Source organism: Zingiber officinale, chromosome 1A, assembly GCF_018446385.1.
Source record: "Zingiber officinale cultivar Zhangliang chromosome 1A, Zo_v1.1, whole genome shotgun sequence".
Classification (NCBI taxonomy): Eukaryota; Viridiplantae; Streptophyta; class Magnoliopsida; order Zingiberales; family Zingiberaceae; genus Zingiber; species Zingiber officinale.
This window is the reverse complement of record NC_055987.1, coordinates 38301655-38314485: the sequence shown is the minus strand read 5'-3', so window position 1 is coordinate 38314485 and position 12831 is coordinate 38301655. Positions and strand designations below refer to the sequence as shown.

Below are 12831 nucleotides of genomic sequence, written 5' to 3'. Positions count from 1 at the left end.
CCGGCAGACTTTTCTTGTAGATGTCCATCCAGTCCTTGAATAAACTGTTACATATGGGAACTGTCCTCAGCAACTAGTTCTGGACAAAATCTAGCCAACCGATTAAACTCGGCATTGTACTCTGTCACCGAGCGGTTATCTTGTCGCAGACTAAGAAAATCCTAACGGTGAGTCATCTGATATGCCCGTGGGAAGTAGCGGCCCTCAAAAGCCTCTCTGAATCTGACCCAGGTGATGTTCTGCTCTCCTATGATGGAACGCTGTGAAACCCACCAGGTGTCGGCCTCATCCCGTAAATGGAAAGCAGCCATCTCTGCTTTCTCCCACTCGGAGCAAGCCATGTAGAAGAAGGTCTGCTCCATGGTCCCAATCCAGGACTGGGCCACACTCGGATCAGTCTCTCCTCGAAATAGTGTGAATCGACTCTTCATCGACTCTGCCAATGCTGGATTTCAGGCTCGTGTCGTGACAATATCAGTGAGGTAGGTAGGGATCGACACGGGAACTGGTGGAATCCCTGGAGTTGGTGCTACAGGTGGTACTGCTGGATATACGGGGGGAGGTACTCCCGGCGCTGCTACATAAACTGGAGCATATACCACTGGTGGTACTGCGGGGTCGATATGAGTGGCCGCGACTGGAGGTATGATAGGTGGTGGTACCGGAAATGGAGCAACTGGTACCGCTGGTGTGGGTGCTGGGTACAATGTAAGTCCAAGTGGCGGTGGTGCCTGGTACGCCGTAGGCTCGACCGGAGCAGGTGCCGAGTATGCCGGTGGTACCCCTGGTGGTACCCCTGGTGGTACCATAAATATGGTAGGGGTGGGTACAACGAGTGCAGCCGAGGTAGGCACCTCTAAAGGAGCCATCGGGGTCTGAGAACTCGACGCATCCGCAGTATCTTGAGTCTGTCCCTGACCGACAGGCTCAAACCCAGTAGGGATCTCTAGCGAGTCCGTTGTCAGAGATTCCAAAGTCCTCTTACGTGGTCGTCCAGTACCACGTCTCGCAGCTACACGTGTAGATCTCCTCATATCTGTTAAGTTATAACTCAGATGTTACTACAAGTATAAAAATTATAAAATTACCTTTATACCTATTTGTCGTCTAGAGATGTTCCGTCACTGTCCAGTCCCCATTTATGACCTCAAAATCCCGTACGAGAAAATCGACGGAAATTCGTACAAATCCAAAACAGAATTCCAAAACACGAACATAATGGAAATCCGTACAAATCTGAAAATGCCCAGTTTGACTCGCAAACTTGGCTCTGATACCAAATAATTGGTATCAGATTAACATGCAAAACCAAAATACGAAAACCAAGCATCCGAAACCTAGCTCTGATGCCAAATAAATTGTCACGCCTCGGGGGTAGTCCCTACCCGAAGAAATTTCGACAGCATCTCCCATGTACGGGTGACAATCTGAAACTTCCTACAACAATCCAGATACCTCGGCCAACACGGTCGAAACATATGTATAAATAATAAGCAACAACCTAAATAAACCAAACTAAAACAACGATACGGAAATCATCTCAATATTTCTACTCAACTACACCCATAAAACTCAAAACTTATATCCTACTCAACTACACCCATAAAACACAAATCACAACGACGCAAATAAAATCAACTTACTTCTTCTGCCGTCCATGCAGACATGTAGCAGAACATATCTAAATAAAACCCAACGATAATAAAGGATTATACAAGATCCAAGTGCCAAAACCAGAACAAGTCTAAAACATAATCTAATAAGAAAACCAAAAGTCCAAATAAATATCCTCGCGATCTGCAGGGGGACTAGCGATTGGAACTCTCCGGACAGCCTCAACCTGAAAATAGTAATAATAACGGGGTGAGTCAACTCCTCAGCGGATAACTACTGACATGCATAGTAAGAAAATAACCAATAGCAATAATTATGCGTACAATCTCCTGATATAGGAATGATAAATGTAAACTGAAATATATAGGAGAAAACTGTACTAACCAGGACCTGGTATAAGGATAACAAGGGCGTCAAACCTAGAGTATTATAAATCCTGTATGCATGTCAAACATATGCATCCACCAAATATGCAACATATAAGTGCAGCAAACACAAGCAATAAATGCATCAATGGGTATGATGCCAATGGCATGTCCTGGTCACCCCTACTGCCAGTCAACCATCTCACACATGATGGTCAGATCGAGTGGGTAGGGCTGTGACAACCATGCACTCTGCCATCACTGCTCCTGATGAGTGACCGAGTGGACAGGATGCTGTCGGAGTACACCTATCCTCCTACCCCAAATCATAAGTGGGGGAGCACAATTCTCTCATCGCCCTGAGCTAGTCCAGAGGAGGGATCCCTGTCCTGCTACAATGCTGCGTCACACTACCCATGAGTGGACCAACGGAGCCCTTGACAGAGCAACCTGCTACAACACACCCTGCCTGATAGAAACCACTAACCCATGAGTGGTTGTGTGCGTAGATCCATGTAACTGGCGATGTGCTCAACAATAATGGAGCCAACAATCGCACAGCATGCAATCATGCGAGATGATGCATGACACTAAGCATGGAAATATCCTGATCCTATCCATCTCTACCAAAATGTGTACCAAAAGACATATGGATCAAATAATATGGTCTAGGTACACAGGTTAGATAAGGTATAAAAAGGTCCTGAACATAATAAAGCATGATTATGTTACTACCCCTATAAGCATATATAATCAGGTGGGTACTAATATGAAATGCAAAACAGGTAAGCAAAAACAAGCATGTAATAGGTATCTAGTAGTGACAAACCGATGCAGATAAGAAACATAATTATTACTACCTGTTAAAAACTACTATGCATATCAAATGACATATCTAAACAGATAAATCAAAGTACCCGCCTCCAATAAGAGGATCGTATCCAAAATAGATCCCTCGTCGAGACACCGTCTTGAATCAAAGTCCTGAATCACAATGTTTAATTTAGCTAATTCTATCATGCATCTATTAACTAAACTAAATCCTAATCAAATTAAGAAATTCCAAATCCAACCTAACTCAATGTATTTATCTACATTAATAATTTTTGTTAAATATGTAACACTCCCATATTCACAAAACAGTACCTCACCTCACGGCCGCGCCTGTTGATCTACATCCAAGACACACTGTTGCTGATGGAAATAAGGTGATATGCTGGACAAGATAATACTCCACTGCCTAACCTTGTTTTTGGCTGTCCAACTCATCAGCACAACACCCACACGCCTAAAACAAGATATTGGAGGAAAAACCTACCTCAATCTGACCACCGAAAACCCTCGATCGGCGATGGCAGCAATCTCCTAGGTGTTGTTGGCGTCGACAGCGGCGCTAGGGCGGAGGAGATTGGATGGCTGGGAAATCTTAGTGGCTGGTACAAAGGAGATCGGAGAGGAAGACGATAGCTCGACCGAAGGTGGCGAATCGAGTGCTAGGGCACGGGTCGGGGGTGGCTTCCAGCATGATCGGCGGCGTCTGGGTCAGATCTGGTGGCCGGTGTGAGAAGAGAAGAGCTCGGCATAGGGAAGGGAAGAAGACGTCAGGAGGGCGTCTGCGGCTATGGACCCAATCTAGGGCACGACGAAGAGATATGGGGTCGGCACTGCTCCGTTCGACAGCGACAGAGGTCCTAGGGCAAAGGGGCGATCGGAGTTGGAGCCGACCAGTGAAGTCGGCGTCGGCTGGGGTGGTCGGTGGCAGCACTAAAGAGATCGAAGAGGGGCGGCGGCGTGCGGCGGTGGAGACGGCTAGGGCAGAGATCGGGAGAGAAGAGGAAGAGATGCCCGACTTCCCTTCTGTCGAGGGCTTTTGTACGCGGGAAGAAGAAATCGTTGGTGCAGTTAGGGCAAGGATCAGACGCGAGAGGAAAGAAGAAACGAAGGAAAAGAATAAAGATGACTGGGTATGTGCACGATAGACTAGGACTTTTAATATCAAACAAATTTTTAAATGATTTACAAATTTAGGAAACTTTTGTTTTCTAAAAATTTCCATTTCTCTAGTGTTGCAATTACTTTAGCCTTAGTCTAGATCAAATCCATAGAAAGCATAATCCTATAGGTCTAGGAAATGGGTTTCTTATAAACACACTAGGTCTACCTTGATTGTGTATTCAAAAACACAGAATGACATGAGATCTGTAGGCCTCTTACCTAGACTTCAGATGCTGATATTTGTGCATCAACATAAGTCTAGGCGTAAAATACCAAAATGCAGTGATCAAGCTAAGCAATTCTTCTTAGTAAACAACAAGTTGGATCAAATCTTGCTTGACTTGATTAACCAAGTAAATACTGCTATCCTTTGTATAGTCAGTTAGTAACTAACGGTTAGATATGTACTAATGATATTGGTAATTGAATATTTTTCAAATAAAGTTATCAGATTAAGGAGGAGGATTTGTTTAGACAATTTTAAAATAATTCTATTTTTTTATTTCCACTTTAAAATCTTTCTTACTTTGAAAATCTTTCTTTGTTTTTTTAGTACTTTAAAAATTAGTCTTAAAAAGTTATTTCTTTAAAAGTAATTTGAATTTTTTTAGAAAATTTTTCTTTGAAATTACTTTGAAAAAATTTACTTTTCTCAAAAGATTTCTTAGAATTTTTGTAAAATTTTGGAAATAAATCACTCAGAATATTTTTTGAAAAACTGCCTTGAAAAGTGTTTAAAATACTTACATCTGAAAAGTTTGCATTCAAAACCATATTTCTTAATCTATTTTGAAAATTGCTTTAAAAACTTTTTTGAAAGTTGCCTTGAAAATGTTCTGCAAAAACACTTTGGAAATTATTTTGACAAATAGATTTAAAATATTTGGAAATGCTATTCTGTTTAAAAAATTATTTGTGAAATGTTTGAAAAATTACTTGCAAAATTCTTATAAAAATTATCCTTGCAAAATGTTTTTTAAAAAGTTTAACATTTCAAAATATTTTTTTCTGGTAATTTATTCCCAATATTTTCTGCAAAATCAATATATAATATCATTTGAATACTATTGTATAAATTATTTTTGAAACATTTAATCCTCCCTAAAATGAACATGAGTCTTCACTTTTATAAAGTTTTTTAAAAACATTACTTCAAAATTTACTTTGAAAAAATAAGTACTTTCTAGTTAAAATAGTTGGTTTTCAAACACTCATTTTCAAAATTATTTAAAGTGTTGGTGCAGGGAGCACCAAGCGATCGAACCTTTAGTACATGAGAAGATGAAAAAACATAGATATAGGAGCCACAATATCATGATAAGATAATGATTATCAATTCCCCCACACTTATTCTTGTACGTCCCGAGCAAGCAAACAAAATTAAGAAACAAAACTAAAAATCATCTCCCTAACAATTTCCCTACGATACCTTGAAAATAGTAAAAGTAAATTACCTAGGACCATCAAATTTACAAGGATCGAAACATTCATGAATCCAAACATTACACTAGTCAATAAGCATGGTAATATCAAACTACTTGAATAGACTAAGCATGAAAAGAGTCTCACAGGGTAATATTTCATCTCTAGCCCCCAAAAATATGTGTAAACACTCACTACCATAAACTTGCTTATTTTCTATCCTGCACCGCCACAAAAACATAACACACATGAATCAAAAGGATTTATTAAGAATTGAAATGGAGTTAAAGATAATCTAAGTGAAGCAAACAAAATGGTAGGAGAAAGGCATTCAATACATGAGTGAGAGTCTTAGAAGAATAAATCTGATGAGTTTCCCAAGAAATCGTTAAGCTGGAATCAATCTTTGCCTTTAGGCAATCATGCCAAGAGGAATTCAGAAATTCAATTGATCTCTGATTCTGTTTTTTTTTTCCTTTCATACTTAAATTTCAGAATTCATAGGCAGCTAATGCTTTTGTGATTTGCAATTCAGCCTCAAAACCTCACTGCTATACTTCCATTTGCATATCGTCCTGCTGATTATATTCTCTAAGAACAAGCATTGCACTAACCATGATTTTAGAAATCTGATTCCAGCATTTCCTTTCCAGCTTAAATTCCAGAAGAATCAAGGTTTAAGTTGTGTTGTACAAATTTTGCATTTCCTGCAATTTCAGTGTCACAGCTCCATCAAAGAATCCTACACTATCTTGTAGACATATTCCCAATCTGGCACCATATGAATCAACCACATTCGTTCCAAACAAATCTCACAAATTCAGAATTCAAAACCCCATTCAGAATTTCCATATTTGAGAACCCAGTTCGAAATTTCCAGAGTTGAGGGGCAGGAACTGCTGCATTCCAATTCTAGAATTCAGATTCATCAACAGGCTTCCAGAAATCTGGTTCAGCTTCCATTTAACACTAAATTGATTGGATTCCAAATTTCAAATGACTTTGTTCAGTTTGGCACAACAGATGAGTTTCTCTTCTCTGTTTTTTTTCATACAGCAGTTGCAGTTTTTTTCCCCTTTAGTTCTTTTCATTCTCTGGGACTTATTTTTTTTCCTGCATCCCAATTCCAGAATGGAGAAGTTTTCATTTGGCACTAAATTGAACAGACTTGAACTTAAGTTGCCGGCTAGAATTAACTTCAGCTGCAGCTTCGATTCCATTTCAAGAATCTAAATTCAAGTTTCTGGAGTTGGCAGATCTTGAATCAAATCCCAGAATTGACACCCAACAAGTTCTTCATTAGTGTTTTCCTTAACCAACAATATCAAACTTCTGTCCCCTTAAAAACATGGTTTACAAACATAAACAGTAGTCCTACACCCAACTGCCAACTTCATTAACAACAACAACAATTCAATTCAGAACCTCAGAACTCAACTTTAAATAATTTCTGCATTTACAGGTTTTAAACCATAAAGGAATTCGAGAAAGAATGACCACCAGCAACAAAAAGTAAACACAAGTTTTACTCTAACCCTTCAATCATAAGAGAACTACATCAAGAATTCAATAGATGAAGGATCAAACTGAATTCTGCAATAACCCAAAAGATCCTACTTTAAGCTGTCTCAACTTCCCAGTAGCACTCTGAGGTTAAAGTATCCCTTTGGTTTGATATGCATCTCAATTTGCTTAGTGGAGTGGTATCAGAATATTGGATTCAATGCAATTCAGCTTATGGGAACCAGATTTTAATTCAAGCACCAGGAACTTCTGCATTTGGAGTTAATCCAATTTCAGAACTTCCAAAATTGAGGCTGGTTTCTGACTTCTGTAGCTTTAGTCTTCAATTTCAGAATTGAAATTTCAATGTAACTTCAGCTCAATTCATTACAACTTCAGCTGGAAAGAGGGAATCATTAGGCACTGAGATGATAGGAAAATGAATTCAGATTGGTGCAGGTCACAACAGCATGAACATTTGGCACGAACAGGTTCTTTCCATCTGTTGATGCACTTCAAAATTCCAGAGTCAGATTCCTAGTTTTAGTTGTGCCATATTCAGAGATTCGGAATTAGGTTTTGAGTTTAATGGAGATTCAAAAGCTTCATAGCAGGATTAAATCTGATTTAAGCAGATTTAAGTAGATCAGAATTAGAAGCTATATCAGAATCAGATTTGAATAGATTGCAAGAATCCAATTCAGTTTATTGCGACAGAATTCTTTGTTATTCAAATTTCAGAAAACAACACATCCAACAAAAACTCACTAATTTGAGCCACTTCAGGTTTCAAATTTCCGAAACTTGAGCAAAACAATCAGATTCGAAGTTGATCAGAATTCTCTGAATTTACAATTTCAGAAAGCCCAGGATTCAGTTCCATAGAAGCAGTTGTACTACTCTGAACTTGTTTTTTTTTTCTGATTTAGATTCAGATTCGATAGTGCCATTCAGATTCTAAGTTGAGACAAAACTGCAGTCTTTCCTATTACCACAACACTTTGAAGCTCACTAGTTCCTTTTCAAATACTATTCCCTGATAAAGAAAACTTCCAACAGCAGCACAGAATTTCTGAAACACCATAGCATTGCATAATTCGGCAATTTCAGAAACAAGACTCAGATTTTTAAGTCCCACACTTCAATCTCAGTGTTGTTGTATAACTCCTCCATTCTGTTTACACTAAACCAGTATAGCCTTCCACAAACCAACCTCCAACCCTGCTGCAAATTCCAAGCTCCAGAATTTGTTATTTTTTCAGTATGAACACAGATGTTAATCACAACTGATAGAGAATGCAGTGAACACAATCTTCTACTAACAGAACACATAACAGAATTCGAGAAATCCAATCATAATTTGCTCTTCTGTTGCAACAATTATCACCGCTGAACAAGATTTATAATTTTGATCTGTACCGAGGTTTCAGTCTCAGATCGAAACGATACGGTTTTAGTATCATATCGTGCTTTCCCGATACAGTTTAGGTATTTTTTTATTTATATATAGTAATTATATGATAAATATGTTTATGGTGCATATAAAAATAAGTTGTATATTGAATTTGTATAAGTTCTCAATTATTAAATAATTTAATATTGTTAGAAAAAATAATTAAATATTTTTCAAATAAAATTGATTATCAATAACTCAAATTAAAATTGATCTAATATAAATTAATACAAATATATATATATAATAATTATATAAATTAATTATTTATTCATTTAATTAATTATTAATTGAATAATATATAATTTAAATAATAAAATAATAAAAATTATCAGAATATAAATCTAATTTATTAGAATTTTTTTAAAAACTAATTATAATTTTTAAAATTTTTAAAGAATTTTTAAAATTTTTTAATAAATTTTAAAATAATAAAAAATATTAGAATATAAATTAGAATTATTAAAATTTCAAAATAGTAATTAATAAATTTTATTAAATTTATTTTAATTTTAAATATATTTTTTATATATTTTATTAAGATAATTTAATTAGGGTTTATAAAAGTTTATTCGAAATATCATGTGTACATTAGGAATTGTTTAAATTAATTAAATAGAAATTTTAATTTTGAAAAAAAAAACACCGATGCTTGCCCTAAACACACCGTTGCCTACCCACGATGGATCAGGGGACTCGTCTGGCATCGTTGGAGGTATCCCGTGATGCCTTCAGCATCGCTAGAGGCGTCCCAATACTTCCGGCGCCGCTAGAAGCGTCCCGTGACTTCTCCGGCGCCACCTGCGACGCGTTGAGATAGGGCCACCTCCGATGTTGATTTTGCCTGACCAGCGAAATGATAAAAATCGTCTGTGTTGGATAACACAGAATGACATTTTATCCCATGCTACTGAATAGTGCACAATTCTCCAAGGGTATAAGATCGAGAATAAAGAGTCTTCATGAATTTAACAAAACATATTTTACACAACAGAATGAATTTCTAGAGACAACAGAATGAATTTCTTTCTTTCTCTAGAAATTCCAAACAACATGAAATCAGGAATCTCCATGAACTCCACACACATACACCCCCACCGAAAACTCATAAGAATTCATCCAAACTCTCAAAATAGTAAGGCAAAACAATATGGCGGGAAACAAATTTGTTGAATGAGTTATTCAATTAGAATTTAGAAGGAAATTTCAAAGGATGAGGAAAGGAATATCCTTCATCATATTCTCATCCATGCATATGATATTGTGATTTTAGAAAGAAACAAAGCAAGTTCTAGAGTTCAATTATCATTAGTATCATCATTCAAAAAGAAAATATCACTAATAGGTACAAAGGCGGTCCTCACTAGATAATTTTATCTATCACACTTAATCAATTAAGATATAATCCATCACCACACACATGACTAAATGCAAGTAAGAGACTCACTCATACAAAAATATCCAAAACTCAATCGTCAAATTCAATTAGTTTTTACAATTCTCAAGGCATTATGAAGGAATGCATAGGGGATTATTTCAAAACAAAATCAAATAAAGTCCAAATAGGACCAAAACAAAGTGCATAAATGGAAAACAAAGAAAAGTATAATGAAAGAGAGCAAGGTATGAAAGTAAATGACTACACAAGAATAAAAATAAAGAACAAGGAAAAGAATAAAAAGGAACGAACTCCCCTTTATTCCAAGTGGTTGAAGGAGATTTAGAAGCATAATCCATATCAGTATTGAAATTATCCTTCCTGGTAGTTGGAGTTGGTTAATGTGCAAAATCCACTCTGGAAGTACAATGCTATACGTTGAGGTAATAACCGCCCCCTCCACTACAAGCTCCTTGAAAATTTGTCCTGGAGGCCCAAGACGGTTCAACTGGAGCAACCACTCTAGAAACCTATAGAACGCAGAAGAAAACACCTCTTGCATGCATGCGGGGTAAGAAAAAGATGGGACACAATTAGTCTCTATCAAACATGTATCAAGAAACAAGTCACATTCAATGAAATCAATAATAGACACCTCCATGGTATTTTCTAACAAATTAGTAGAAATCCTAACCTTACATTGTTGAACGATACCTGGAAGTTCTAGAATAGTGGATGTGACTTCCTCTTTTGGTTCTAGCTCTAACTCAAGTGGTGCATCTAAGGGAAGTGATTCTTGAGGCTATGCATATACAACACAAGTCCCTACATTTTTATCATCAGGTGGTTATGCAGTTAAAAGGGAAGATTCTTGGGACTTTCCTTCTACCGTGCAAGTCCCTACACTTTTATCATCAACAACATCAATTCCTATAACATCAATAGTGTTAGCCAAAATTTTACGTACATAGTTTGTAACAATAATATCATCAGAACTAGAATTATTTACAACTATAACATCACAACACAAAAAACTAGAGGAGTCTTGTAGAGAAATGGAATCAGGGTCAGGCCTATCACAAGCTCTACAATTCATCTCTTCGCTGGAGCCTTTTGCTTCCAGTTGGTTGATGGATGCTGCAATTTGATCCAACTATATTTGTAATTTTTTATTTATCTTAGTAGCTTCTTTTTCTGTTTGAGCAACATAAGCTGTTTGTTGCTCTACCTGTTGCTCTATCATTTGTTACATAAATTGCTTTAGATCTTGCCAATCTAGTTGACTGGGAGCATGAAATTCTTCACTAAACTCTTGAAATGCTCCCAGGGAGCTGGATTAATCTGTTGGATTGGATGTGACCATGTAGGCATAGGATTAATCCATGTAGGTTTTGATATGCTAGATAAACTTCAGTGAACTTACTTTGTGCACCCTCATATCTGAAATATAAATTATCCACTCAATTAGAATTATAGATATTTGAAAATGACTCATACCTATTCTGCTGCTCCATAGGTGGGTAATTTTATTCTATAGGTGGGTAATACTGAGGTTCAGGCTGATAATACTGAGTTTAAGGATGGTAGTACTAGTGTTCAGGCTGATAGAACCGAGGTTGCATGGTCTATTGCTATTGGAATTGATTTACAGTGTATTGCCTGAGATGGAAAGTTATGTCATCCAACTTACTGACCATTCTATCTTCAAGATGCTGGTAATATGGATCCATGATCAAAGAAATTTTTTGTTCCTATACTGAAACACTTAAATAAGCGAGATCAAAAGATACAAGAAATATATAAGATCAAACACATGGATATATGAACATTAAAGCACTCAACAATACAATTTTTTTTTTCAAATTTTATGTGAAAACAAAAAAAATAATCCTAAAATTATTAAATACCGCTAACATTCCCCAGCAATTGTGCCAATTTGTAAACCCCAATTTTTATCACTAAATGGGTATCAAATACTAAAATACTAAAACCCCTCTCTACACTAATATAACATAAGAAATGACCCATATTGTCTCTCACAAGGAATGTAGACAGTTTAATTCTATTTCAAAACTAAATTGTTATTGATTTGGGGGTTTGGTCTTAAGTTACTAAATCTAAGGGTGGTAAGAGAAATCATTGCAATTGACAAACTAGACTTTCACTAACCCATGAACATGAATGAAAAGATGCAACTAATGAAACTATGATTTGCTAAACTATTGGGTTGCAATAGTTATAAACACAGTCCCATATTAAAAATATATGAAAATGATCATGAACTTATAAGGGAAATATATCTCTATTGGTATGAGACCTTTTGGGTAGAGTCCAAAAATAAAACCATGAGGGACATCCTAGATCCAGGATTGAAGCATTTGGACTAAGATTTCCATATGGACGGGATATGGTATTAGTATATCGGACAGATAATTTAAATGCAATAATTTATCCTCTAAAAAAAGGAAATATTGAATGACTAGATTGTAAATTGTGAGATTTTGGTATTTCTTTTTCTTCAAGGGAAGATATTAACTGTAGCAAAAATGGAATTTCTACAATGACTACAAAAGCTTTAGATAGAATATGAGAAAACAAATAAAATAAAAATAATTGTTATGCCCAACAAATATATTTTGGTAAATATCATTAACTGAATAAATCAAATAATTTTTCTGATACATTCGAATAATTAAATGTTTCACAAGTACTGAACTAAATTTATTGTCATAACCCAAGGAGTTTTGGGGTTCATAAAAATTGAACTATTTAACCCATGATCATAAGCAAATACGTAAATATATTCTTGAAAGAGAAGTGGATATAGAAACTGTTGTTGCCGAGATCTATCTTCTTCTAAATATCCTTGTAATTCCTTCATTTATATATCCACGTGAAGCAGAGGTAGAAAGAATTTCTTGAGTTATAAAATAACTGATACATAGTGTAATATGGTCAAAACAGAGTATTATGTATATTATATATAATAAAGAAGATTATGTATATATACAATAATAATAATAAAACCTATAAAGGAAAGAGGAAATCCAATCAATAGGTTTTTTTACTCCCCTTTTTCTAGCAAAAATGGTTTATCTTCA

The 12831-nt window shown here is 36.1% G+C and overlaps 1 protein-coding gene and 1 pseudogene across 1 annotated transcript; both read right to left on the bottom strand.

Annotated features, from left to right (window-relative positions):
• Positions 1-452: 452 nt before the first annotated feature.
• Positions 453-869, bottom strand: LOC121997546 (leucine-rich repeat extensin-like protein 3). The gene has a single exon (XM_042552017.1). The coding sequence runs from the start codon at positions 867-869 to the stop codon at positions 453-455; it is 417 nt and encodes a 138-aa protein (XP_042407951.1).
• An 11218-nt stretch (positions 870-12087) lies between these two features.
• Positions 12088-12611, bottom strand: LOC121997535 (annotated as a pseudogene).
• Positions 12612-12831: the final 220 nt, after the last annotated feature.